Source organism: Alexandromys fortis, unplaced genomic scaffold (genome assembly GCF_014885135.2).
Source record: "Alexandromys fortis isolate MF-2015 unplaced genomic scaffold, M_Fortis_MF-2015_v1.1 scaffold_41, whole genome shotgun sequence".
Lineage (NCBI taxonomy): Eukaryota > Metazoa > Chordata > Mammalia > Rodentia > Cricetidae > Alexandromys > Alexandromys fortis.
Window position 1 is genome coordinate 761,776 of NW_026067923.1, and position 26,119 is coordinate 787,894.

Here is a 26,119-nt window from a genome sequence, read left to right on the forward strand (position 1 = left end):
CAGCCCAGCATGTGGTACACACATCTGTAACCTTGACAGCCTAGCGTGTGGTACACACATCTGTAACCCCGACAGTCTGTGTGTGGTACACACATCTGTAACCCAACAGCCCAGCGTGTGGTGCACACATCTGTGACCCGACAGCCCGGCATGTGGTACGCACATCTGTAACCCTGACAGCCCAGCGTGTGGTACACACATCTGTAACCCTGACAGCCCAGCGTGTGGTACACGCATCTGTAAACCTGACAGTCAGAAGGCTAAGGGAACGATCCCTGCAAGCCACAGGTCAGCCTGGGCTTCACCTTAAGCCCTTGTCTCAAAAACTAACAACAAAAAATAAATAACAAACAGTAAACAGGTGTGTAGTTGTGTTTTTGTTTTTTCCTCTTTGCTCTTGTTCTTTACTCGTTGGGGGGCCCACCACCCAGCTCCCAAATAAACCACATGGAGGCTTATTCTTTCTCATGAATGCCTGGCCTTAGCCTGATGTGTTTCCAGCCAACTTTTCTTAAATTACCCCAACTATCTTTTGCCTCTGGGATTTTATCTTTCTCTATTTTATATATCTTTCTTTACCTCTTATTTCATGGCTGGCTATGTAATTGGGTGGCTGGTCCCTGGTGTCTTCTCTCCTTTTCTCGTTCCTTCTGATTTTTTTCTCCTATTTATTCTTTAGGCATGTTAGCTCCACCTATCCTTTCTCCTTCCTAACTATTAGCCGTTAACTCTTTACTAGACCAATTGGGTGTTTTAGATAGGCAAAGTAATACAGCTTCACAAAGTTATGCGACATAAAAGAATGGAACACATCTTTGCATCATTAAACAAATGTTCGACAGCATAAACAAGTGTAACACATCTTCAGCTAATATTCAACAACACAGGTGTGGTACTGCATGCCTGTAATTCTGGACCCTGGTCTCAGTCAAGTTCAGCCTCTCTTACATAGCAAGCAGGAGACTAGCCTGGGCTACATGAGACACTGTCTCAAACAATTAAAAAAAATAATTAAGGGAAACACATGTCCATTAATACAAAGATATTTTCTTTTAAAAAATAGTTTTGTTTATTTGGTGTGTGTGTATGTGTGTGTACACTCAATTGCCATGGCTCTTGTATGTTGGTCAGATTTCAACTTTTGGGAATGGACTCTCTCCTACAGCGTGTGAGTCCTGGAGATAAGGCTTGGTAGCAAGAACTTTTAACCACTGAGCCATATCTCGTGCATGTTAATTTAAAATTTAGAATTTTCTTTAGAAAACTGAGACAGAAGGATTACTACAATTTTAAGGTCACCTTGGTCTATACAGTAAATTCTGGGCTAGATAAGGCTACATCGTGAGATCCAGTTTCAAAACGCCCACACCAGGGCTAGCAGCATGGCTCTGTGGGTAAAGGTACCTGCTGCACTGGCCTAAGGCCCTGAGTTCAACTTCCATGTTTCATGATAGAAGGAGAGAACAGATACCTGGAAGATGCCCTCTGACCTTCATGGGAATGTGGTGGAACAAATATATGCCCGGTACGTACACACGTGTGTGCACACGCGCACACACACATACCATAAAAGGAAGGGGGGTCTTGATAGCTTACAAACAGTGCACTAGAGAGGCTGCTCCACCATCCGCATCTACTACAGACCTAATCACACTGAAAGCGAATGTGCCGAGGTGCGTGAGAGGCCAAACTAGTTAACAAAGAACAAAGTTTCAAAGAAGATGATGATGTAGCCTTCTCGGTGGTTCTTCAGTAGTGAGAACTCAGCCTCCACTGAGACAGGTGCTGCCCAGACTAAAACTAAAAACCAGTTTGTCCGAGCAGTCTCCCACAGAGCTTACTGAGTAAAGAACTAATCGATATTGACTTGGTTTCATTTCAGAAGAAGAGACAGCTGCAACAAATTCAATTACAAATGTTCCTGGCACTGGGTGGGAAGGGGTCTCTGGCACAAAATGCCACCGTGCCTTACCAACAACTGGCTACTTAAAAGCTAGCAAAATGAGGGTGTGCCAAGGCTTCCACGCCAACCAGCAAACTGTAAATGCTCTGGGTAGCAACCGCCATGGAGATGATTTATCAGTCATGCCCACGATGTCCTTTTTGGCCATCTTGGTGTTAGAAGGGAGAGCAATCTCCAGAAGCCCCCTTCAGGCCTCAAGTGGCAGAATTGAAAAGAAGTCGGAACAGTAAACACAAGACACAGGACAATACAAGCTTCCCGCAGGACCTCATGCAGGTAGGGACGGGGAGAGACAGGCCGGCCCAGGTACTCCAAGGATTGCTGCCTCTCTCCTGTACGCAGCAGCTTACACAGCTGTAGGAGATGAAGACATCCTAACTACGGAGAGAAGGAAGAAGGTGGACAAAGGCTCACATCCATGTGCCCCACCGCCACTGCCGCAAAGATTCGGTCATGGAAAAACAATACACAAATCACTTAACTTGAAAATGCAGCCTTTCAAATCAGCACAGCTTCTCTCTGTTGCTATGGAAACGGGGCCTCTTTATTCCTTACCTATTCCTTACCTCCAGTTAATTTTATTTGCCCTATAAAGGGAGGAGGAAGTGAACTCAGAATTATTGATCCAAGAGGTATTTATAATGCTTTATCTAAGGTTTCAAGCTAATCTGGAGAGAAGTCATCTTAATAGGGGTTTCATGACAGTCCAGACTGCCGTGGGCTCCCAGGAGTTTGTGGCCTTGTCTCAGAAACTGGACATTTTGTTCTATGTCCAGATTTTAATCTTAAGGGAAACAACACATTTACTGTTATTGATTCCACTTCTTTTAATTCTCTGGGAGAAAAGCATTTTCTAATTAGTACCTAAAATGCCCAAATTGTGAATTCTGTATGACACCCAATCCTAGAACAATTGCAGACTACAAGAATTCCTGACTGCCTTTTTCTGCATGGTGTTGCATGGCTCAGTCAGATAGCCACTGTGTGTGTGTGTGTGTGTGCGTGTGTGTGTGCGCACGTGTGTGTGTATGCGCATGTGTGTGTGTGCACATAGAAGGGAAACACACTGTGAAAGTCTCAAAGAAGATGATAAAAAGAGGGAAACACTGTCCTTGAGTTAAAGACTCCACAAGACCAAATGACCAATTACGGCGAGATAGAACGTTGCAGACCACAGCCAAATCATCTTGGCCTATTCAGTGTCCCTTTGAAAACCAGCCATTGTCATCCCCGGTGTCTGACCTAACTTCTCTGAGACTATCAAAGATTCACAAGGCAAACTTAACCAGCCACTAGCTCCCGTAAGTCCAAAGGCTAAGAAACTCATCAAATATTACCTAGAGCTATGTCTGAGCCGCCTGCTTTGTAGTCACCTGCGTACCTGTGGTCCCCACGGTGGATAAACTTTGACTGGGGATGTTCTTTGCTCTGTAATTATTAAAGTCTCACATAACCACTTCCACAGGGGAACATGGTATCTGGGGAAGCCTGAGTCTGTGTTCCCAACGTGTGACCACTCAGGTTTGGCTCCAAAATCACCTGTTACTCCCTGTGAGGTGAGTGCTGCATTTTTGCATTGACAGGTTAGGCCATTTTTACAAATTAGTAGGAACTAATGAGGCAATCTCCCTGGGGAGACTGACATTGAACACTGGGCTACTCTGTCAAGAGCTAAAAGAAGGAAATAAAGACAAAAGAAGTCTCCACAAACCCTGGAGGTAAGGTCGTTATCTGTCTGTCTGCAAAATCAACAATCAACCAAGGAAGGTGCAAAGACAGAGGGAAGAACTAGTCCTGGCCAGCTTCAAAAGCTTCAAGGCCTAGCCCAGCTCCCTCTGGGTAAACCCTCCTAAAGCAAAACTGCAAAAGCAACTCCATCTTGGGCCTTTGACATTTGTCACCATAGCAACTTAGCTATGCTTAGCTTAACTTAGCTCTCAAATCCTCCTGGTGCGAATCAGCCAAACTACTGTTAAAAACACAGGTTCCAAAGACAGGTGTTCATTTTGCTGTTTTGTAGGTTTGTTTGAAATGGGGGGAGGAGGTCTCATCTGTGAAATTAGTCCAGGGTGCCCTCAAACTACACAGCTGCAGACGACCTTGAATCTGCAATTCCCTGCTTCCTTCTCCCTGCTGAGGACTGGGGATACAGCCCTGCACCACTATAATTGGTTTGTGCAGGTCTGGGCCTTGAACCTAGGGGCGCTCTCTAAACTGAGTCACATCCCCAGCTCTCAGACACAGATCTGCACAGTCCTAGAGTTAAACACACATGCTATCCGGTCCCCTGACTTGTGGTCCATGGTTTGTCTGAGTTAGGGGCTGAGGAGACAGCTCAGTGGGTAAGTGCTTATCTTTGTCAACATGAGAGCCTGAGTTCAGAAGCCCGGCACCCATAGAAAACCCTGGGCATGGCAGCAAGTGTCTGCAATCCCAGGCCTGGGAGGAGGGAGTTCCACCGTCAGCCAACCTCGGTGAGTTCCAGGTTCAGTGAGAGATCATGTGTCAAAAAGTCAGTTGGAGAGAGACAGAGCCGGGCATACGAGGTTACAGGAAATGCAGAGACAGTAATCTAATTTTACAAAACGATATGCGGTCTGTGTATCTGGTCTTGAGGCTGGGCGAAATGTCAGCGAATTAAGATGTATCAATTGTACCCTTGCTTGAATCATTAGGGAGGGACCATCTGGCCAACCATCAGGAAGAAGCGAGAAGGGTACGTTCCTAAGGAGCTAGGTTTTCTCCTCCAAAGGCGGTGCTTCTAAGGTAGCCTGGGGTCTATAAATACAATATGGCTTCTGTTTGAAAAGATCTTTGTGACTGGAAAAGTAATTAAAGCAAGCATCTTTTTAAGATACACACATCCTTCAGTCCACATAACACTCCGACATGTTATGATGCGGCTGGGAGGGCAGAAGCCTGGGCTCACCGACTGCTACTCTAGGCCAAAAGCAGCGGTGCAAGTCAGGTCGTGGTCAGAGGAGCAAGAGAAAGGGAGGGCAGTGCATGTGGGTGTCAGGTCACATCTGTACAGCTGTGCGGTCAAGGGGCAGCACTCCTGAGCGCAGAGAGCACAGCTGGGAACTGCTTTCCTAGCTAAAATAGTGGCGGTTGTTGACACTACAAATTCCTAAGTCCTAGATAGAATAAGACACCTTGCCATTCTTCTCTAGAGAGCTGCAGGTGAGACCCACACTGGTGGAGTTGCTGAGATGCCAGGATTACCAAGCCCTGAAAGGCTCCTCAAGTTCATGACCACCGCACTGCAGGCCACCACGGAAGCATGAGAGCCTGGCTCGGGCCAAGTGTGTAAACAGGGAGCAGCTGGGTACATGTTGGGCCCCCACAGACAGCAGTGGGGAAGCTCTTGCACAAGAAATAGCAGAGCCAGGCACTTTCCCTTCCTCTCCCCTCCTCAGTCCCGATGTTTATGGCCCACCATTCTCAAGGGCAGAGGCCAAGCCGCACCTCTGCGGGCTCATACCTTCTACACGCAACACACAACACTTCCGTGTGGTCAACCTCACTGTCTGCCCTACCAGAGAGAAATATCGCAATCCAGACATTCACCCTTGTTCAGATCTCAGCAGAACTGAAAGCTAATCTTTTAAAAACACTCCCCTCCCCATCGAGGGCCTCTCCAAATCAAAGCTCTCAGTTTGCTGACCTTGCAAAGCTGGCCTCCTCCTGCTTGGCTGGCGGCAGGACTTCCTGGCTCACCCTATGTGGCTCTTCTCGGCCCGACTGTTCTAGGCTCTTTTCTTACATTTTGCAAGAGGTCTTTCTTTCCCTAGTTTTCCCACGCTTCTCACTTTCACAGGAAAACACCAATCAGAAAGCAGTGAAATTATGTTCCGTATAATCTGGGGGTGTGCAGTGTGCAACCCTGCTTGACAGTTTGCGCTGAAATGTTTTATGATTTCACGGAGAAGAGGGCTGATTTCTAGGTATCTAACCCACGGTCGCATTTCAACTTCATTTGACTCTATTGCCACAGACATACCAAGTTCTACTGAATATTTTAGGAACGGCAATATCATCACTGTAAGCTGGATCCAGATCGCCTGCCAGTGCAATTTTGTCCTTACTAATTTAGTGCGGCTCAAGAGCCAAAGCGCGCCCGGCGGTGGTGGCGCACGCCTTTAATCCCAGCACTCGGGAGGCAGAGGCAGGCGGATCTCTGCAAGTTCGAGGCCAGCCTGGTCTACAAGAGCTAGTTCCAGGACAGGCTCCAAAGCCACAGAGAAACCCTGTCAAAAAAAAAAAAAAAAAAAAAAAAAAAAAAAAAAAAAAAAACAAAAACAAAGAGCCAAAAGAACTCAAGTTCATGAAATTATCCAAAGTTAGCTACAGCTCAGGATCTCATAGGTTCCTTCAGGCCCACTGAGGGTACTTACCGTGGCATGGTAGTTTCTGTACATGGGCATCTTTAGTATTTTTGTCAAGTAATCTTCCAGTTGCTTCTACAATAAAAAATATTTTGGAAACACTTGAACATCATCATGTCTGTACAAAATTTAACAATCACAGTGATGGGATCAGGTCTCACCGAATATCTATTGTCAGTCACTACACTCTGTCGAAGGCAGGAAGGTAGAACACTCGCCATTTTCTTGGGGCGTTATTTCAGCCACTTCTTGCTATTAATACTTAACTTTCAATATGCTTAGGTCTTTGCCTGTGTTATTCCATCATTGCTGTGACAAAAACACCTGGCAAGAAAGGGTTAACTCTGTCCTTTGAGCAGAAGGAATCTGGGCAAGGATGGGAGGTTGGCTGCTCACTCAGGCAGAGCCAGAGTGGGGGACGCAGCAGGTCCTTTCTAGTCAGTCCAGTGCCCTAGCCTAGGGCACTCAATGGTAAAAGCCCATGGGCAATCATGGCTATGCCCTAGCCCGTGGGCACTCACAGTTATGCCCTAGCCTGTGGGTGGTTCTTCCCCTCAGTAAGCCTAATCTAGAGAACCCTCCCAGCCACGGATAGAGGCTCCTCTCCTAGTGACCCTGTCAGGGTTGGCAGTGTTAACCTTAAAGCGAACAAGCCTTGAGTTGTGTGGTTTGGGTTTTGGTTTTTTAATTGGTTTTGTTTTTGGTTTTTCAAGACATGGTTTCTCTGTGTAACAGTCCTGGCTCTCCTGGAACTTGCTTTGTAGACCAGGCTAGCCTTGAACTCACAGAGATCCCCCTGCCTCGTCTCCTGGGTGCTGGGTTAAAGGACGTCACTGCTGGGCTCAAGCTGCCTGGTTTTCCGCCTCCACACTTAGCAGAATAGGACTGCCCATAATAGGTAAGTTTTTAAATTTTATTTTAAACAGGGTTTCATGTAGATTAGTTGGTGTTCTCTGTTCCCTGAAGGACAACACATTTCAGCTTCTAAGACTGAGCTGATAAAAACAACAGAATTACTAATATGCTAATACAAACTATCTCCTGCCTTGGTAGCAGCAGTCACGGAGCAGGGTGGGCAGAGCTGTGCCCTTGACCTGTATCTTCTGTGCTCCATCTCTCTGTTTTCAGACCATATCCACCAGTCTAAGGGGGAAAATGATTTCACATATATTTAAAACGAGCTATTGGAAATCAAATAAATGGGTGGAAACATCTGCTTTTTAGGAGTGGACCTCAAAACCTACTGGGATGTGCTGTCTGTCTCTCCTCAAACCCAGGGAGGTTCCACTGGGAAGATCACTGTCCCATCATCCATCAAACAGGCACTCTGTCTCCTCCTTGGCTTGGGAGACCAGGTGATGGGTAAGGTCCAGAGAAGACTAACCAGCCATCAATAGGGGTGGGGGTAGCTACACCCCTCTCTTTAGGTGCTAGACCCTTTCAGCACAGAGAAAGGATTTTCAAGACCAGAACCAGAGAGAGGGCTCAGCTGGTAAAAAGGGTTTCCCACACAAGCCTGAAGACCTGGGGTTGATCTTGGGAAGCCATGAAAAGATGGAAGAAGAAAAGTGACTCCACAGTTGTTCACACACAAGAGTTGGATCACTGTACACACACACAAATAGTAATAAGTACAACAGAGAAAGACTCACCCTCCTGCCGAAGAACTGTTCTTCCTGGATTGCGTTTTCTGATGAACGGGGCAGACTGGGCATCTCTCGGGGCTCTTCTTTGACATTCTGTCTTCTGAAAGTATGTCTAGAGGACAGACACACACAATACAAACAGCTATTTAACTATTCTTTGACTACCTCATATTATCTTTCATGTCATGACTTATTATTTTCATTTTTGTCAATGTTTAAAAAGGGTCTTGTAGCCCAGGCTGGCCTCCAATTCACTATGTAGCCAAGATTAGCCTTGAACTCCTGGTCCTCTTGTCCCCTCCTCCCAAGCCCTGGGGACCACAGGCTTGTGCCAATGCTTGCAGCTGAGGTGACTTACTTTTAAAATAGCTCTGCTATTGAAAATGTCTACCCCAAATGGATAGGCAGCCTATGAAAAGAATAAAACCTATCCCATCCATGCACAGTGGGGTAGCCATGTTAGTTCTGCCATACTTACCTTTTGGTGGGAATGGGGATTCGGATGAAGGCTTTGTACTTGAGCAGCTCTCTATGAAACTCTTGGAAGTGCTTGAATTTCCTCTTAACTTGCCATGTGAATTCCCCGTGTGTTAACTCAATAGTGTACAGATTGATACTTGGCATCTGCAGTGATAGATGTTTAAAAAAATGGTTGTTATCTTAGATGGGGAAAGTTCTGAAATTTCTCAGCAAGCAACAGCTAATTGCTAAGTGATGTTAAAGAACACATGAGACTCTCTCTTGGGAAAGGAAGAGCAGGAGGTGGGGGGAAGGAAGAGGCCAGAACACAGGCTGGACACCAGGGTGGTGTCAACTACATTCCGCATAGCAGATCAGACAGATCAGGCCTCTAAACCAGCATTAAAAGTGGTTGCCCACCTGCCCTCAATAGACTGGGAGGGTGCAGAGGAATAGGGAAGTTTGGGGCGTGGGGAAAGTCAACAGCCCCTGACCGAAGGTTATGATTCTGTGTGTACTGTGAGCAGAAACCATGATGTCTTACCCAATCTTGACTAGTACTTCACTGGAGAGACAAAGGTCCCCTACTACTATGAAATCCAAGCAGCACCAGTCAAGCAGTTGCCCAGATCCTCTCTTACTCCAGCCTGTTTCTGAGTACTCCGCATTGCTTCACAAAGATAACTGACTCTGTCTAAAGCCTTTCAGTGCTCAGAGAAACCAGAAAGGATGGAGTCTCAGAGTCTGAGCGTGGAGCTCCAGATACAGAAGGTCACATGTAGGGGACTGAGAAGAGAGCCCAGTGGACTGAAAAGTGGGGTCCAACAGACTGAAGAATGGGGTCCAGGAGGCTGAAGAGTGGGGGTCAGCAGACTGAAGAGTGGAATCCCAAAAACAGAGACAAAATTTGCAGCAGAATTCTCTCAGCAGCACTTCGAATACAGCACCTCCAATTCAATGTCCGGACATTTTTGTTTGTTTGTTTGTTTTTTCGAGACAGGGTTTCTCTGTGGTTTTGGTGCCTGTCCTGGAACTTGCTCTATAGACCAGGCTGGCCTCGAACTCACAGAGATCCGCCTGCCTCTGCCTCCCGAGTGCTGGGATTAAAGGCGTGCGCCACCACCGCCTGGCTCCGGACATTTTTTTTGTTTTCAGAGATAAGTAGCACTCATATTTTCTTGCTAAAGAAGTCTTAGGAAAAGTAAAATTTCTCTTGACTTATACTTGTCCTTCAGTTAAAATGGATATTGAGTGCAATAAAAAAAAATAAAAAGGAAGAACATGATTGCACCTAGGTATGGTGAAGGAGGTTTATTGTGGATAAAAGGGAGAGAATAGGCAAATGCGGGGCATCTGGAGAGTCCAGAGTGGACATGACCCTGAGCCAGGTCACATAAGGAGAGACGGAGTGGACAGCCAGGAGAGTAAACAGTAGACATAAAGGGTTGTCTAACCAAAACCCCTGGATTCTATAGGGAAGGGCAGCTGGGGAAAGGGTAGTCCAGCCCTGGGCTAGAGAAGTTATGGGTAGGGCTTGGGGTGTGCCAATCATACCCTGTAACAGGTAGGGATTGAAGGATGCTGGGAGAACCTGGTGGCCAGGTCTGCTTTGATATATTAAATGGGCACCTCAGTTAGTCATTTGTCCCAAAAGCCCCAGTGAAAAGGAATACTGTAGACAAAGAGACATCTTGCCAATTAGTTATTAAATTAACAATGGATGGTATTATTTTTATTTGTTTGTTTCTTTTCATGCAGTTACTTATTTCTGTGTCTGTGTGCCTGTGGGCGTGTCTATATGTCACAGAACTCAAGTGGAGGTCAAAGGACAACTTCCAGGAGGCAGGTTTCCACTCCCTCACCTGGCTTCAAGCTCTCAGGGTCGGCACCAAACGCCTTTCCCTACTAAACCACCTCGCCTGCCCTTGAATGCTAACCAAGCTAAAGAAACATTGTATCAGCATAGAGTCTCCTACCTATAATCTCAACCCTGGGGAGGTAGAAGAAGGAGAAGCAAGAGATGCCCGCCAAGCTCCATGAGAGCCCCATCTCCAGGAAGGAGCACTGTTCATAAAGGGGAAAAGGCAGAGAATGAGAAGAGAGTGTATGAGAAGAGGTGCAATCCTGAGCCGTGAAGAGGACTTACAGGTTGAAGGTGTGCTGCATTTGTTTATGCTCTGGAGCATTAAAGGATGCAAATATATTGCAGTATTTTTTTTATTGATTTTATTGAGCTCTACATTGTTCTCTGTTCCTTCCCTGCCTCTCCCCTTCCCTTCAGCCCTCTCCCATGATCCCCATGCTCCCAATTTACTCAGGAGATCTTGTCTTTTTCTATTTCCCATGTAGATTAGATCCATGTAAGTCTCTCTTAGGGTCCTCTTTGTTGTCTAGGTTCTCTGGGATTGTGATTTTTGGGCTGGTTTTCTTTGCTTTATGTCTAAAAACCATGTATGAGTGAGTACATATGATATTTATCTTTCTGGGTCTGGGTTACCTCACTCCATATGCTGTTTTCTAGCTCCATCCATTTGCCTGCAAATGTCAAGATGTCATTATTTTTTTCTGCTGTGTAGTACTCCATTGTGTAAATGTACCACATTTTCCTTATCCATTCTTCAGTTGAGGGGCATTTAGGTTGTTTCTAGGTTCTAGTTATAACAAACAATGCTGCTATGAACATAGTTAAAAGCACATGTCCTTGTCGCACAATTGAGCATCCTTTGGATATATACCCCAAAGTGCTATTATTGGGTCTTGAAGAAGGCTGTTTCCTAATTTTCTGAGAAATCACCACACTGACATCATTTGGATATATAACGAAAAGTGGTATTACCGGGTCTTGAGGAAGATGGTTTCCTAATTTTCTGAGAAATCACCACACTGACATCCAAAGGGGCTGTACCATCTTGCACTCCCACCAGCAATGCAGAAGTGTTCCCTTTACCCCACATCCTCTCCAGAATAAGTTGTCAACGGTGTTTTTTATCTTGGCCATTCTTACAGGTATAAGATGAAATCTCAAAGTTGTTTTGATTTGCATTTCTCTGATGACTAAGGACATTGAGCATTTCCTGAAGTGTCTTTCAGCCATTTTAGATTCCTCTATTGAGAGTTATCTGTTTAGGTCTATACTCCATTTTTTATTGGGTTACGTGTTCTTTTGATGACCAATTTCTTGAGTTCTTTGTATATTTTGGAGATCAGCACTCTGTCTGATGGGGGGTTGGTAAAGATCTTTTCCCATTCTGTAGGCTGTCGTTTTGTCTTGTTGACCGTGTCATTTACTTTACAGAGCTTTTCAGTTTTAGGAGGTCCCACATATTGTTTCTCTCAGTGTCTGTGCTGCTGGGGTTCTATTTAGGAAGTGGTCTCCTATGCCAATGAGTTCAAGTGTACTTCCCACTTTCTCTTCTATGAGGTTCAGTGTGGCTAGCTTTATATTGAGGTCTATTTTCAGTATTCTACATGTTGATATCCAGTTATGCCAGCATCGCCTGTTAAATATGCTTTCTTTTTTCCATATGATATTTTTTGCTTCTTTATCAAAGATCAGGTGTTTGAAGATGTGTGGATTAATAATCGGGTCATCAATTCAGTTCCATTGGTCCTCCTGTCTGTTCTTATGCCAATACCAGGCTGTTTTCAGTACTGTAGCTCTGTAGTAGAGTTTGAAGTCAGGGATTGTGATGTCTCCAGAAGTTCTTTTAATTTACAGGATTGTTTTGTCTATCCTGGGTTTTTTTCTTCTTCTTCTTCTTTTTTTCTTTTCCATATGAAGTTGAGTACCGTTCTTTTAAGGTCTGTGAAGAATTTTGCTTGGATTTTGATGGGCATTGCATTGAATCTATAGATTGTTTTTGGTAAGATAGCATTTTTACTATGTTAATTACACCAAGAGCATGGGAGCTCTTTCCATTTTCTGGTGTCTTCTTCAATTTCTTTCTTCAAAGATTTTAAGTTCTTGTCACGCAAATCTTCCACTTGTTTGGTTAGAGTTACTCTGAGATATTTTATGTTATTTGTGTTACATTCTTTTACATTGCATTTGTTTAACTCTGTGAAGTTGTGATTCTTTGCCTGTCTATAACATGTGATGGGTCCAATAAAGAGTTAAATGGCCGATAGCTAGGCAGGAGAGGTGATGTGGGAATGATTTCTTACTAATAAAGAAACTGCCTTGGCCCATTTTATTGGATAGAAAATTAGGTAGGCGGAGTAGACAGAGGAGAATGCTGGGAAAAAGAAGCTGTGTGAGGAGTCGCCATGGTTCTCCCGCTCCAGACAGACGCAGGTTAAGATCCTCCCTGGTAAGCCAGCTCGTGGGCTACACAGAATATTAGAAATGGGTTAGAACAATATGTAAGAGCTAGCCATAAGGAACTGGAACTATCCGGGCCAGGCAGTGTTTGAAAGAATACAGTTTCCGTGTAATTATTTCTGGGTATAAGCTAGCCATGCGGGCGGCCGGGTGCCGGGGACGCAGCCCTGCCGCTCCTATTTCAACAGATGGCGCCCAGACGTGATGGGCTAAATCCACTTAAAAACCTGAGAAGGCTTAAAAATAAGGGAGAGAGAGTTTAACACAGATTTTTGCTGTTTTGTTGGTGGCGTGCTGTAGAGAGATTCCTGATTCAGCTACAACAGCAGAAAAATAAGCTACATCATTTTAAAGCGCGGCTTCCTGGGGGCTGTGCTGCCAGCATGAACTCTGGCTTTAAAGCATTTCAAGGCTTTTATGGGACTGGATGTTTGTGTTCCGCTTGGGATCGGAGGAGAGTGCTCTGAGACCGTGCAGATGGCTCAGAGCTCCCCGCCTGCACCTGGGCAGAAGGCAGAATCAGGCTTAGGCAGGCGGAAGAGCATGGCGGATTCCTGCCGCTATACAGAGACGCATTTTCAGACTGCGCAGTGCTCTGCATGTCAGATTTGGCTGTAACTTGGATGAAAAGAGTTTCTGTGCTGCACACTCAGTCTCAGAGTTAAACTGCTGAGTGCGGCTCCAATGTGGACTTGCTGTGTGCCTGAAACTGTGAATGGTTCAGGGGCACCAAATGACTCTGAGGCAGGAGCGGCTGCTCCATGCTGAACTGTGCTGATCTCAGGCAGGAACTACCGTAATTACCTTAAAACCGTGCAGTTAAGGTTTAGACTGGGCAGGACACAGGCAGTACCGTATTACCTGTAAATGGTGCAACTTAAGTTTTTAAGAAATGCTTAACATTTTAAGAAATGCTCCTGTATAGTAAAGAAATTACAGATTCACAATAAAACAGATTCAGACACTGTTGGATAAATGTACGTAGGCTTGGGAAAGAGAAGAAAAAGAATATAAAGAATAAAGTTAATGTCTTAAAAAGAAAAAGGGTAAAGTCTTTAAAGAGACAGAGTACAGAAGTACAGAGAGTTATAGATTAAAAGAAATAAAGAAATATAAGCCACGTAAAAATGGAAAATTCACAGAGAGTCTGGATTATGTACATTGTGTTTTCTTTAAAATTTTTGACTGTGAAGGAGCTAAGTACAGAGAGACATTTCATTACATGGGCTGCCAATCTAAACCAAAATGGATATAAGGGTATTATGATTTCAGAATTTGGGTCTAAGGATATGATGCTTTGGAGAGGGTCTTCTTTTGTTTTTGCAGAGGATGAGACCCTGTGGATTGCATCTATTCCGATTTGGTATGATAGACCACGCCCTCCTGAAAGGTTGCTGTGAATACCCTCAAAAAATTGCTTCGCTCAATTGCCAACTGAGATGAAACTAGCATACAGGTTATATCATGAACAACCTAATTAACGACGCCCCTATTCAGCAGGAAGCAGTTTGTAGAGAAAAAACTACGCCCATGTTCCCAAATATTGTTTATAAATGTTCTTTTACATTTAAAGGGGGATATGATATAGATATGAATAATTTGCATTGGTATGGATTTTATGGTCAATTTTGTTATATGTATATGTATTTTTGATCTTGATTAAGGTATTGTGATTGTGTAGTTCATTTAAAAATGTAATGTATAATTAGGAAATATAGGTTGTTAATGGATAATCATCGCTAATACTTAAGCTTGTAGTCATGTTAGTTAGATTTTCTAGATATATAGAGAGATATTTTAGTTAGATAGGCATTCTTCATATCTTTCAAAGGCTGCAGAATATGGCATTTAAGATATTTTAATAACTTAGGGTTTTTCATGACAATGAGACACATTTGCTCCTGGCAGCACCAATCTATTTCAAGAGGAAGATGGGCATCGAAGAGAATCCTTATGGAGTTTGATAGCCATTTGGGCAAGAAACTGCTCTTGCCTGGACTGTTGCATAAACTGGACACAGAGAACCCGCAGAGAGAGGACTGCTGAACTTGCCTAAAGGTGAGATGACCTTTTGGGGTTCCTGCTTCATGAAAGAGTCTGTGAGACATTCTGCAGGACACAGCAAAAAGTGACTGAACTGTCTTTGGAATTTCTTGCTTGATGAGAATGTCTGCTGGATACTATGGGCCTGTAGGCCGAAGATGGATGCCCCAACGGTACAGAGGAACTTTGGGTGACTGTCCAGGCAGCGAGATGTCTCTGTCATTTCTAGAGTTTTCTTATTTCTTGTTTGATAGGTAATATTATATCCTTCTGGAGTCTTTGATGGAGTTGAAGAATGGTTAGTTATAGTTTTCCTTAGTTATGATAAGAGATAAAATAGATATAAATATTGTAACTGTAATTCTTACTTGATAACTGTTTTGTTATATGTAATTTTACTATGTTAAAGTTAAAGCCTTTCTTTTTTGTTTAAACAGAAAAAGGGGAAATGATGTGGGAGTGATTTCTTATTAATAAAGAAACTGCCTTGGCCCATTTTATTGGATAGAAAATTAGGTAGGCGGAGTAGACAGAGGAGAATGCTGGGAAAAAGAAGCTGTGTGAGGAGTCGCCATGGTTCTCCCGCTCCAGACAGACGCAGGTTAAGATCCTCCCTGGTAAGCCAGCTCGTGGGCTACACAGAATATTAGAAATGGGTTAGAACAATATGTAAGAGCTAGCCATAAGGAACTGGAACTATCCGGGCCAGGCAGTGTTTGAAAGAATACAGTTTCCGTGTAATTATTTCTGGGTATAAGCTAGCCATGCGGGCGGCCGGGTGCCGGGGACGCAGCCCTGTCGCTCCTATTTCAACAGAGAGGGAAGTAGCCAGTGCTGCCAGGTAGAGAGAATAAATAGAAAGAGAAGAGGAACGAGAAAAGAAGGAGAGGAGGACAGTAAGGGGTCAGACAATCAGCTACACAGTAAGCCACAGAGTAAGAAGTAAAGAAAGATATATAGAAGAGAGAAAGATAAAAGCCCAGAAGTAAAAGTCAGATGACATAGTTTAAGTTAAGAGAAGCTAGAAACAAGCCTGGCTATGGCCCGGGGCTCATAAGTAAGAAGGAGTCTAGGAGTGGTTGTTTGGGAGCTGGGTGTTGGCCCCAAAGAGCAGAGTTAAAAAAGTCAAGGACACAGAAGTTGCAACTAAAGCTCAACCAGTAGCATCACAGTGGGGGGGGGGGGGCATTCAGAGTCAGGCTGTTTAGGGATGTGTGCTTGACAAAAACCCCTGGACTGGGTGAACCCAAAGTGCCCTGACCCTGCTGCTCGATGTGAAGCGCTCCACTTCCAGGACTTGGGCTTTTACGGGACAGCCGGAGAGGTAGGTCTGGATGTTGGGCTCCTTAAATCCTTGCGTGTTGTAAATCGAAGAGAATGGGATGTACTCTGCAAAGGACAGAGGGAACAGGTTATTCCAGTCACAGGCAGAAACACCCTGCACCTTTGTAAAACCTAAGGTGGGGCTGATCAAGTGTCCCAGAGCTGCTGCAGGACATGAAGCCTGATCATTTGGCTGTGGGATTTGGTCACCAGAGTGACCAATGTCTTACAGAGACAAAGCCATGAGCAGACAGAATAAAAAAGAAAAAAATAGAATCATAGTTAAAATAAGTAAGTTTCTGGAAGCCCTCCCTCCAAGGAAGGTGGCTGCTCTGTTATTTACCACTGTGCCCTGCAACCAACCCTGAGGATGTCTTGTATGTCCTTACCTTCCTGAGTCTTGGGGTCTCCAGGAGAGGCATCAAAATCCACCTCCTCTCCCTCAAAGTGGAGTTCCCGCGTGTCAAGGTTTTCTATCAGGTTGCTCATGTCTGCGGCAATTTTCTGCAGCGCTGAAGTGTTTACCCTGGGCTCGTTTTTCAGTGACATGCTGATTTCTGACAGGCAGGCAGAGGGGCTGAGGAGGAAGGACAGGCATCACTCAGACACATTTGCTTTTTCAGAACTGAAGATATGCCTCTTTCGCCTGGCATGGTGGCCTACACCTGTAATCCCAGCGCTCTAGAGACGTAGGCAAAAACATCTGTGGAAGTTCAAGGCTAGTCCGAGCTACAGAGTGAGATCCAGGCCAGCAAAGATTGCATAGGAAGACCCAAAATGAGAGAGAGAGAGAGAGAGAGAGAGAGAGAGAGAGAGAGAGAGGAAGGGGAGAACAGTGTATGTAAAATGTATAATACTTGTAAAATAAGCAGCATTTTCTTAAAGAAAATTGAGGAAATTTTCCACATCCAAATATTCAGATTTGGAAGTCATATTTATAGCCTGATGAGAGGGCTGAGTGGGTAAAGGAACTTGCTGGAAAGACAAATGTTGATACCCAGGAGTCTTCGGACACACGTGTACCATACACACAATAATTAAAATAAAATTTTATGACAGTGTAACCTTCCTGCATTTTCTCAAGAGCTGACTTCCCAAGTGATGTGCACAACCACTCGAAGCCGCGAGGCTACAGCCATGGTCTGGAAAGAAAATAGACTAATACACCTGTTCCTAAAGCTCCCAGAGGGTTGAGAGTCTCTTTCTCTCCCCTTTCATGAAAGCTGGCTCTATTTCATCCTGACATTTCATAACATGAGTTATTGCACATCAGTACCCAGGGGAAAGACTTCATATAGATTTTATTTTCCATTTAAAATACGGAGGAGTAAGCTCTGAGCTCTGCTGTCAGAATTGGATTAAAAAGTCCATATCGCCCAATATAGAAACCACCTCTGATAGAACCGGGCCTAAGCTGAGAGGAGACTCTTCTACACATGCTTGCTGTCTCACAAGCATGAACTTAGCATTCACCATGGATGAGAAGCAACGAATGTAACTTTAAAAACGGGGTCTGTACGACAGTTCAGTCAACAAAATCACTTGCCATGTACAAAGCTGAGTTCAGCGCTGGACCCCACAGTGGAGAGAACCAGCTCCTGGCAGTCATGCGCCGGCATGTGTGCAGCAGCACACATACACACACTCACATGCACTCATGCACAAGCATGCACACACTCACATGTACACACACGCACGCACTGACAGATCAAATACAAAGTTCAGAAATGTGGAGATGAGTTAAGGAACATTGTAGCTGGACTTAGGTTTGTTTCTTACTAGCTCTTATAGCTTAAAGGAACCCATATGTTTATTAAATTATGTTCTACTATGTAACTTTTACCTCTATCCCATTTTGTGTTCCTCATCTGGCTAGCTTCTCTGCCCTTCTTCCCCGCATTCTCTCTGCCTGGAAAGTTCTGCCTAGCTAATAATAATAGCTTTCTATTAAACCAATCACAGTGACATATATACACACAGTATAAAGGAATATTCTACAGCAGACACCTGCTATGTGGGTTGGGGAAACATCTACATAATCCCACTTTCATCCCAGGCCTCCTCCAAGGCCTTGAACTTCCTGAGAGTAGACTTGTCCTGAGGGGAGGACACCAGGCTGGCTTCTGGTTCTGTGGAGAGGTTGGGTGTGCCATGTGGGGCCAACTTGAACAGCTCTTAAGATAACAAGTCTCCAAAATCATGCCGAAGTCGCCACCACTGCATCTGGTAGAGACTTCATTTGGAAATGCAAAGATGGGTAGAGGAGGGAAATTCTGGGTTGCCTTGTGCATGTGATTATACTTTGGGGTTCCCTGTGAACTGAGGAACCACCCACTCTTACACTGCGTTGACTGTAAGAAGGTTAAATTTAAGTTTATACCTTACTGTAGTCAAATCATTGGGCTATCATTACCTCTATCCCTTCCTTGCAATTCTCTCATCTCCAAAGTATCTTTCTAATTTTTGGAGCTGCGTGACCTGCCTAGAAGGTGCTGATACTCACACATATCCTGGGGCAAGTCTTTGTACAGGGCCGAACAGGAAATGAAATTTTCCTACATTCTAGTGTTCACACGACAAAGCCACTTCAGTCCTGGGGTCTTGGCTTACGAATTTCACTCTAGGGTCCCTTTAACTATATATAGAAGGTGCCATAGTTGTTTAGCCTCCACGATAATTTAACCATCTTCCTATCTCCAGCAATTACTCCAAGTAGTTTTGCATTTAAATGAGAGAGTAGGTGGCGGAGTGCCTTCTAGCCAAAACTGTCTGTTTGTTCAGCTCCTACCGGGGAGGTGTTGCCTTGGGTCACAATGAAAATATTTGCTTCCTTTTCCCCTAATTCAACAAAGAGTCACTTATTAGAGGCAGACCGTGAAGCTTTGCATTATTTAAAAGACAAGGTAATGGGAAGAGGAACTGAGATAAGGAAAACCAAGTCAGAAATTATATCCTATTATTGCCATTGGTTAACTTTTAAAGATTTTAGAGATTTTTATTGATTAAATAGATTTATGGTTAACTTTCTCCACTTCCTCGCACAGCAAAGGGAGGTTATTCCTAATGACCTTCCTTTGGGGCCAAGTTCTAGACTTTAAAAATGTGATTAATACACAGAGACTACTCTAGATGTTGGGGTGAGTAAAGGAAAGGCATGGGCTCGTCCTAAAATAAATATCTTCTTTCAGGCCAAGAGAAAAGAAGCATGTGAGCACATGAAAACTAAAGGAAAAATGAGAAAAGAAGCAGAAAGAGTAAAAGAAAAAAACCACAATATTTAGTATAAAGTATTCATTGTATGATAAGCACAATTTTGTTATTTAATACTTGAGAGTTATGATTGCTCTATGAAATTTAGATATTTGTCCAAGGATACTCAATTTGTGTCAGCATCACCTCTTATATTTTTAAGATGTCTTTTTTAATGTGTGTGTGAGTGTGTGTGTGTGTGTATGTGTGAGTGTGTGTGTGAGTGTGTTTGTGTGTGTGGTTATGTGCATGGGAGTGCTTGCAGAGTCAAGAAGAAGGCATCAATGACCCTGGAGCTTGAATAACAGGTGTTTTAAGGTTCCTCACATGGCTGCTAAAAACTGAATTCAGGTCTTCTGCAAGAGTAAACATGCTCTGTCTTAGTCAGACACCATGACCAAGCAACTCTCATAAAAGAAAACAATTAATTGAGACTTGATTACAGTTTCAGAGATTCAGTCCATTACCGTCATGGCACACAGGCAGACGTAGTGCTGGAGGAGTAGCTGAGAGTTCTACAGTTCCATCAGGAGAAGAGAGACACTGGGCCTAGCATGGGCTTTTGAACCCTCAAAGCCCACCCTCAGTGACACAGTTCTTTTAACAAGAACACACCTCCCAATCCTTCTCAATTAGTGCCACTCCCTTATTCAAATATATTAGCCTACGGGGGGGGGGGGGGGGCATTTCTATTCAAACTACCACTTCCTCCTAACTAACCACTCTCTAAGATCTCTTCAAAGGAGGAGTGACTTTTTAAAGTGGAATTGACTGGTTCTAATATGCTATAACCTTGGTTCACATTGGTTTTATTTCATGGCTTGAATGACTAGAAATTTAATCTTTTCTATGACGCCTGTGTTCTATGACAATAAGAGATGTCCTCTAGTTTCAACACCACACCTTGGGGTGGATCATCCAAACCCACAATCACTATAGAGATGGAAACGTGTCAGGACAGCTTCCAGAATTTCCATGAATCATAACAAAGGATCATAAGAAATTTTAGGGGACCCAAAGGGTTTGCATATTTACACATCAGATTGTAAAGATCTTAGCACTAACGGTGGGAAGCAGAAGCATGATTTGAGCATTGCTGCTTTCCTGGACTCCACACAGCTGCATGAGTTTGTATCCCACAATTCTATTGCTGGTGTTCACAATCAGATGGTGAGGTCATGCTTGCTCCTCTATCCTGGGGGAGAGCAGCTGCCATAGTTACAGCCTGAGTTACCCAGCAGTGCGATAAGCCCTTTAGTGTTTCCATCTGAGATAAGAATGCCATTCCCTTATCTCTTTATAAGTCTATGCAGTGGGTCTTTGCCTCACCCTGCACAAAGAGGAGGTGTTATAAGCAGAGAGGTAAGAGCAGCTGGGCTACAATTCTGTTTGCATGCAATCGTTATCCGGGAGGTAAATAAGGTGGCTTCTCTTTCTTTTCTCCGGTTTTGAATACTAGAATCAAAACTCTTTGCAGCAACCATTTAATAATATCATTCAATGAAGGGGGCAGAGAAACAGGGTTTTCTCTTAAAAATTAAAAAAAAATGTATTGTTATTGATTTGCATAGGATTTATCTGTATGTAGTAGCCCTTGCTGTCCTGGAACTCACTCTGTAGAGGAGGCTGGCCTCAAACTCACAGGGATCCACCTGCCTTTGCCTCCCAAGTGCTGGGGTTAAAAGTGTGTGCCTCTACCACTGGCTGGGAAAGAGAACAGGTCTTTTCCTTCTCACATAATAAACACACAAACATTCTCTTAGCTAAAGTGACAATAATATCGCCTGCCGTACTTATGGATGGTAAGGTAGACATTAACATGAGTTAACATTTGCAGAACATGTCACATGCCGGGAATTGTACACTTCCATAGCCATTTTGGGAGCTGGGTTCTGCTGGCAGCCATACTCTGAAGAGCAGCTTAGGAAAGAGAGGACATGGTCCCATGTCCAGGGTGAGAGGGAGCCAACCCTCTAACTCCAAAGTTCAGTTAACAAATCTGTCATCTGCCACTAGAGGTTGGGGAGGGAAGGTCGCTCACTCTCACTTGGAATATGATTAAGGCATAGCAAATACATTATATGAAAAAAATTTAATAGAAAAAAGGTAAATCTAATTTTAAAAAGGAACAATAACAGAAACTCTAGCATTTCTTCCTTTAAAATGAATGCTGTGTCTTGGTTCCTGCATTTTTTCTGGGTAATCTACAGGGTCATTCCATGTTTTTCCCATGTAATCTACAGAGTCCTTCCATGTTTTCCCGTGTTATTGTGCTTAGCAAGAGGATGGTTTTCAAAGCCCAAAACCAAATCATAACTATGAATGTGAATTATAATTAAGCCATTGGAAAGAATATTAATTAATAGGATTTATGGTCTCCCATGATGACAGGGCCATCTATATCACAGAACTCCTCATGACTGCACAGAATTTGTTTTCATGGACAGACTTGTATTCTCTAAAGCATAAAATTCATAACTTAAAATTCAAAAACTGACCTAAATATCCAGTGATACAATAAAGCTTGAATAAATATTTTTTAGTTTAACTGACTTTTTTTTTAAATATAATTTTTTATTGAAAAAAAAAAAGATTTCCGCCTCCTCCCTGCCTCCCATTTCCCTCCCCGTCTCCCTTTTCCCCCCTCCTCCCTCTCCTCTCCCCCTCCCTCTCCAGTCTGAGGGGCAGTCAGGGTTCCCTGCCCTGTGGAAAGTCCAAAGTCCTCCCCGCTCCATCTTGGTCTAGGAAGGTGGACATCCAAACTGGCTAGGCTCCCACAAAGCCAGAACATGAAGTAGGATCAAAACCCAGTTTAACTGACTTTTAATAAAGTATTGGTATATTTCATATTCCAAACTATATATTTTGAAAAATAAAAACAAGTTTTAAAAAACTTTTAATGTTTTCTTGGATCTTAGAAATTTTTAAAAGAAGAATAGAATGTCCACAAAGATTAGTAGGAACTCTATTAAGTCCTTTCATCCAAAAATTAAATGTCAGGGGCCAGAGAGATGGCAAAATAATTGCTCTTCCAAATGACCTGGGTTCAATTCCCAGCACCCACTTAGCAGCTCACAACCATCTGTAACTCCAGGTTCCAGAAGATCTGTTACCCTCATCTACTCCTCAGGCAATTGAAAGCATACGATGTGCAGATATACATTCAGGCAAAAGGACCATACACTTAAAATAATAAAATCAATTAAAAAAATTTAAACTAGATGTCAGTGGTACAGAGTAGGTCAGATGACCATGCCGATTCTGTCCTTACTGTCAGTGGCTGAGCAACCATCAACTCCAGAATGTCCATGTCCCCTCAGTGAACTACATTACCACTCCTCCTGAGGGGGCCATGGCAAGAGGTGTGCATCCAGAGGGAAGGTGACCCTGACCACCAGTGTGCCCTCTAACGGCACAGGCAAGTTGGTATCGTTGTAGTAGGCTTCCAGGCTGACATGCTAGGCAGTGTCCAGCCTTCCACCTCCGCTTAGCTGCACCAAGCAACATGCCATCTGGCCGCTGTCCTTCCGGCTCTGCTAACTTCTGGACTGTACCACAGAAATTGTAGGGAAAGCCAGTAAATCTTTCACTGACAACCCAACTGTGGACGGAATTGGCCAGCAAGACACTGCCCCCCTCATCCTCCCTGGCCTGGGTGCTTGCTCTCCCTTCTGCTCCTGCAATTCTTCCTTGGTCTTGAAATGGAACTGTCCCTTTGTTCTCCGTTACAATGGCTCCTGTGTGCTTAGTAGCAGTGCTGATATATAAACTGTTATGCTGACAAGGTCTAGAATTGCCTGGGACACGAGCCTGAGGGCAGGCCTGTGAGGGAGTTTCTCCAGAGGATTAACTGAGCTGGGAAGACAGCCCCTCAAGGGTGAGCGATGCCATCACAGGGGCTGGGGACCTGGACTGAATGTGTGAAGAGAGCATGCTGAACCTCCGCATTCTTCTCTCTCTGCAATGTGACCCATCACCTGAAGTGCCTAGCTCCGGGTCTTCATTCTCATGATGAACTATGTCCCCAAACTGTGAACCAAATAATCCTTTCGTTCTTTAAGTTGCTTCTGCCATGTGTTTGTCACGGCAGTGAGAAAGGTGATTAACATGGGAAGACAGTCCTCTTTGTGACTTTGGTGACACCTATGTGTCTAAAGCCCCACAATGCACAGCTGTTCTTACACAGCATGTATTTTCTTGGGCCTGTGAGTGTCCTATGATGCACGCATTAAGATGCCCTGTCCACTGAAGTGACATTTTGAGGGTGGGCACACCTGTCCCCTCCAGGAGATGGGGTTTCTCTTGGGGAAGGATGTGGCAATGCCACGACTACTCAGAATTCAGAGAAAACATGCTCAGCAATTATTTGTTATTAAATTACTTAATAAGCAAGCTGTCCACAGGGAATCTGCTATCTACAGGCAATCCAATATAGACCTCAGAAAGATGCCTTCCTCGTAACCTGCAGAGGCGATCACATGCAATGACCTTTAGGTGGGAAAGGGCCCCGAGAAGGCAGCATGAATGGTTTGGATCATTGGCAACCAACAGAGAATTGCCATGGGAACTTAGTGCACCAGGCCTTTGCCAAGGGCTCCTGCTGTACCACCTCCAGTAGCTTAGCAACAGCTTCACAAACCAGTCCGACTGTGACTCTCACAATACCAGTAAGCAAACAAGGAGACAGGAGGTTGGGACGCCAGCTATCAGCAGAGCACTGGCTGACCTGAAAGTCGCAGGCCTGTCTCATATGTCCTGCACCTGCAACCCTGCCAAGAAAAGCAGATGATGTGAAATGAAATCACACATTCCTCTCTGGCGCAGAGCCTAGGAGGACAGCTTGCTGTTCTGGCTGGCTCTAAGTGTGATTTCTAGGCCCCGTCTGGCTTCTCTCAGAATGCCACATCAAAGCTGATGTAGCCATTCCAGAGCAATCTTCTGTTACTGCTCCCCAGACTTCATGGGAAAGACTTTATAGCAAATGTCTAACAATGGTATGATTTCCTCCCAAGGTGGCAAGATCAGAGAAGAGGTTGATAAGCAACCTGAGCTCAGATCCTTTGAGACCAGGAGACAGAGATACACTCTTTCTCTTATGTGGCTAAAGGCACAAACAAGCCCACAGTGACTTGAAGGTGTTTACATGGCTCCTTTTCTGTTGTCTTCCTCTGAGGTTTTATTTATATCTTATGTCACAGTCTTTGCTTGACTATATACCTGTACAACACAAGTACATAGTACTCACAGAGGCCAGAAGGAGCATCAGATCCCTTGTGCCTGAAGTTATAGACAGTGGTGAACCATGAAGGTGCTGGGAATTGAACATGGGTCCTCTGAAAGAGCAGACAGGGCTCTTAACCAATGAGCTACCTCTTTATATTCATGCTTAATTTTCCATTAGCAAATCTCAACTGGTATTGTATGTCATTGTCATTTGCATACTTATGATAATGATCCCTGACAACCATTGTCAATATTGACCTCAGAGTAACCAGGGCAGCTTTAAGACATGGAAGCAGCAAATAGTCCCCATAGATGTCATTGATTCCTGAAGGGACTACCCTACTGACAGAAGAAAAAAAAAAAAAAAAAAAAAAAAAAAAAAAAAAGATGCTTCTTGATTCACATCAAAACTTCCCTAAGTCCTTGGACCTACTTAGATATCCTTCCGAACAACCCAGGTGCATATCCCCTGGCAAGAAATTTCCAACACATCTAATTTGGTGCAGCCAAGAGCTGAGTATTGCTCCCCTTGCAGGAGCCAGCTGATTCTAGTTTGTCTCAGTTCTATTGACTTTGTTTCCAGAGGCACATCCAACTGTTATGGGAAAGTGATATCCACATTCATTGAATTCCTACTCTGGGCCAACCATTGCAACATAAGCTACAAATGCATTCTTTATATATCTGAGAATGAAAAATTACATTCAAGCTTCGGAACATCGCCCCTTTCCATTCTAAATTGTCTTAGTCACTGATCAATCACTGTGATAAAACACCACGACCAAGGCAACTTAAAAAAGAAAGTGTTTCCTTTGGCGCTCATGGCTCCAGAAGGTCAGAATCCATGACTGTCATGGTGGAGAGCATGCAGCAGGCAGATAGGCATGACTCTGGAGCAGTAGCTGTGAGCTCACATCTGGAGATACAAACATGAGACACAAGCAAGCACTAGCTGGGTAGGGCATGGCCTTTTGAAACCTCAAAGCCTCAAACAAAGACCTCGCCTCCCAGTCCTTCCCAAACAGTTTCACCAACTGGGGACCAAGTATTCAAACATATGAGCCTGTGATGATCGTTGTAATTCAAATTACCACATAAATAAATGTTCAACTTTGTATAGCCAGGAACTGAATATTCACATACTGTGTTTCAAGAAAGGGTGCTAACTACACATGAATTTATAAAAATCTTTACCCTTGTGGGAAAAAAAACTATACTAAGCAAGGTGGTGGAAACATCAAGAAGATAACCTTAGTCCACCAGTGATTTAGTGGACAAAATAGGTGTATTCCCTCAACACACCAACGGCATTCACCTGTATTGAGATGACAGTAAGGAATTATTTCCTTTCAGCCATTCAGAAAATCCACTGACACTATTTTCATGAATCAGGGAGTGACTTTTTGATAAGCCCAAATGAGGAACGGTTCGGTGAGATGTGGTGTTGATAAGCCCAAATGAGGAAGGATACAGTGAGATGTGGTGACGGTGGACGAAGCAGCCA

General features: G+C 44.0%; 1 protein-coding gene across 4 annotated transcripts in view; it reads right to left on the reverse strand.

The window, feature by feature from the left end:
- Positions 1 to 26,119, reverse strand: part of Pld1 (phospholipase D1) — a 217,470-nt gene that overhangs the window by 119,560 nt on the left and 71,791 nt on the right. For all 4 annotated transcript variants that reach the window (XM_050142099.1, XM_050142100.1, XM_050142101.1 and 1 more), the window contains 5 exons: positions 16,533 to 16,720; positions 16,082 to 16,209; positions 8,476 to 8,621; positions 8,004 to 8,109; positions 6,361 to 6,426 (listed from right to left, as the gene is read on the reverse strand). In XM_050142099.1, the coding sequence (XP_049998056.1) occupies positions 6,361 to 6,426; positions 8,004 to 8,109; positions 8,476 to 8,621; positions 16,082 to 16,209; positions 16,533 to 16,692 (606 nt within the window). In that variant the 5' untranslated portion in view covers positions 16,693 to 16,720. The remainder of the gene's footprint in view (positions 1 to 6,360; positions 6,427 to 8,003; positions 8,110 to 8,475; positions 8,622 to 16,081; positions 16,210 to 16,532; positions 16,721 to 26,119) is intronic.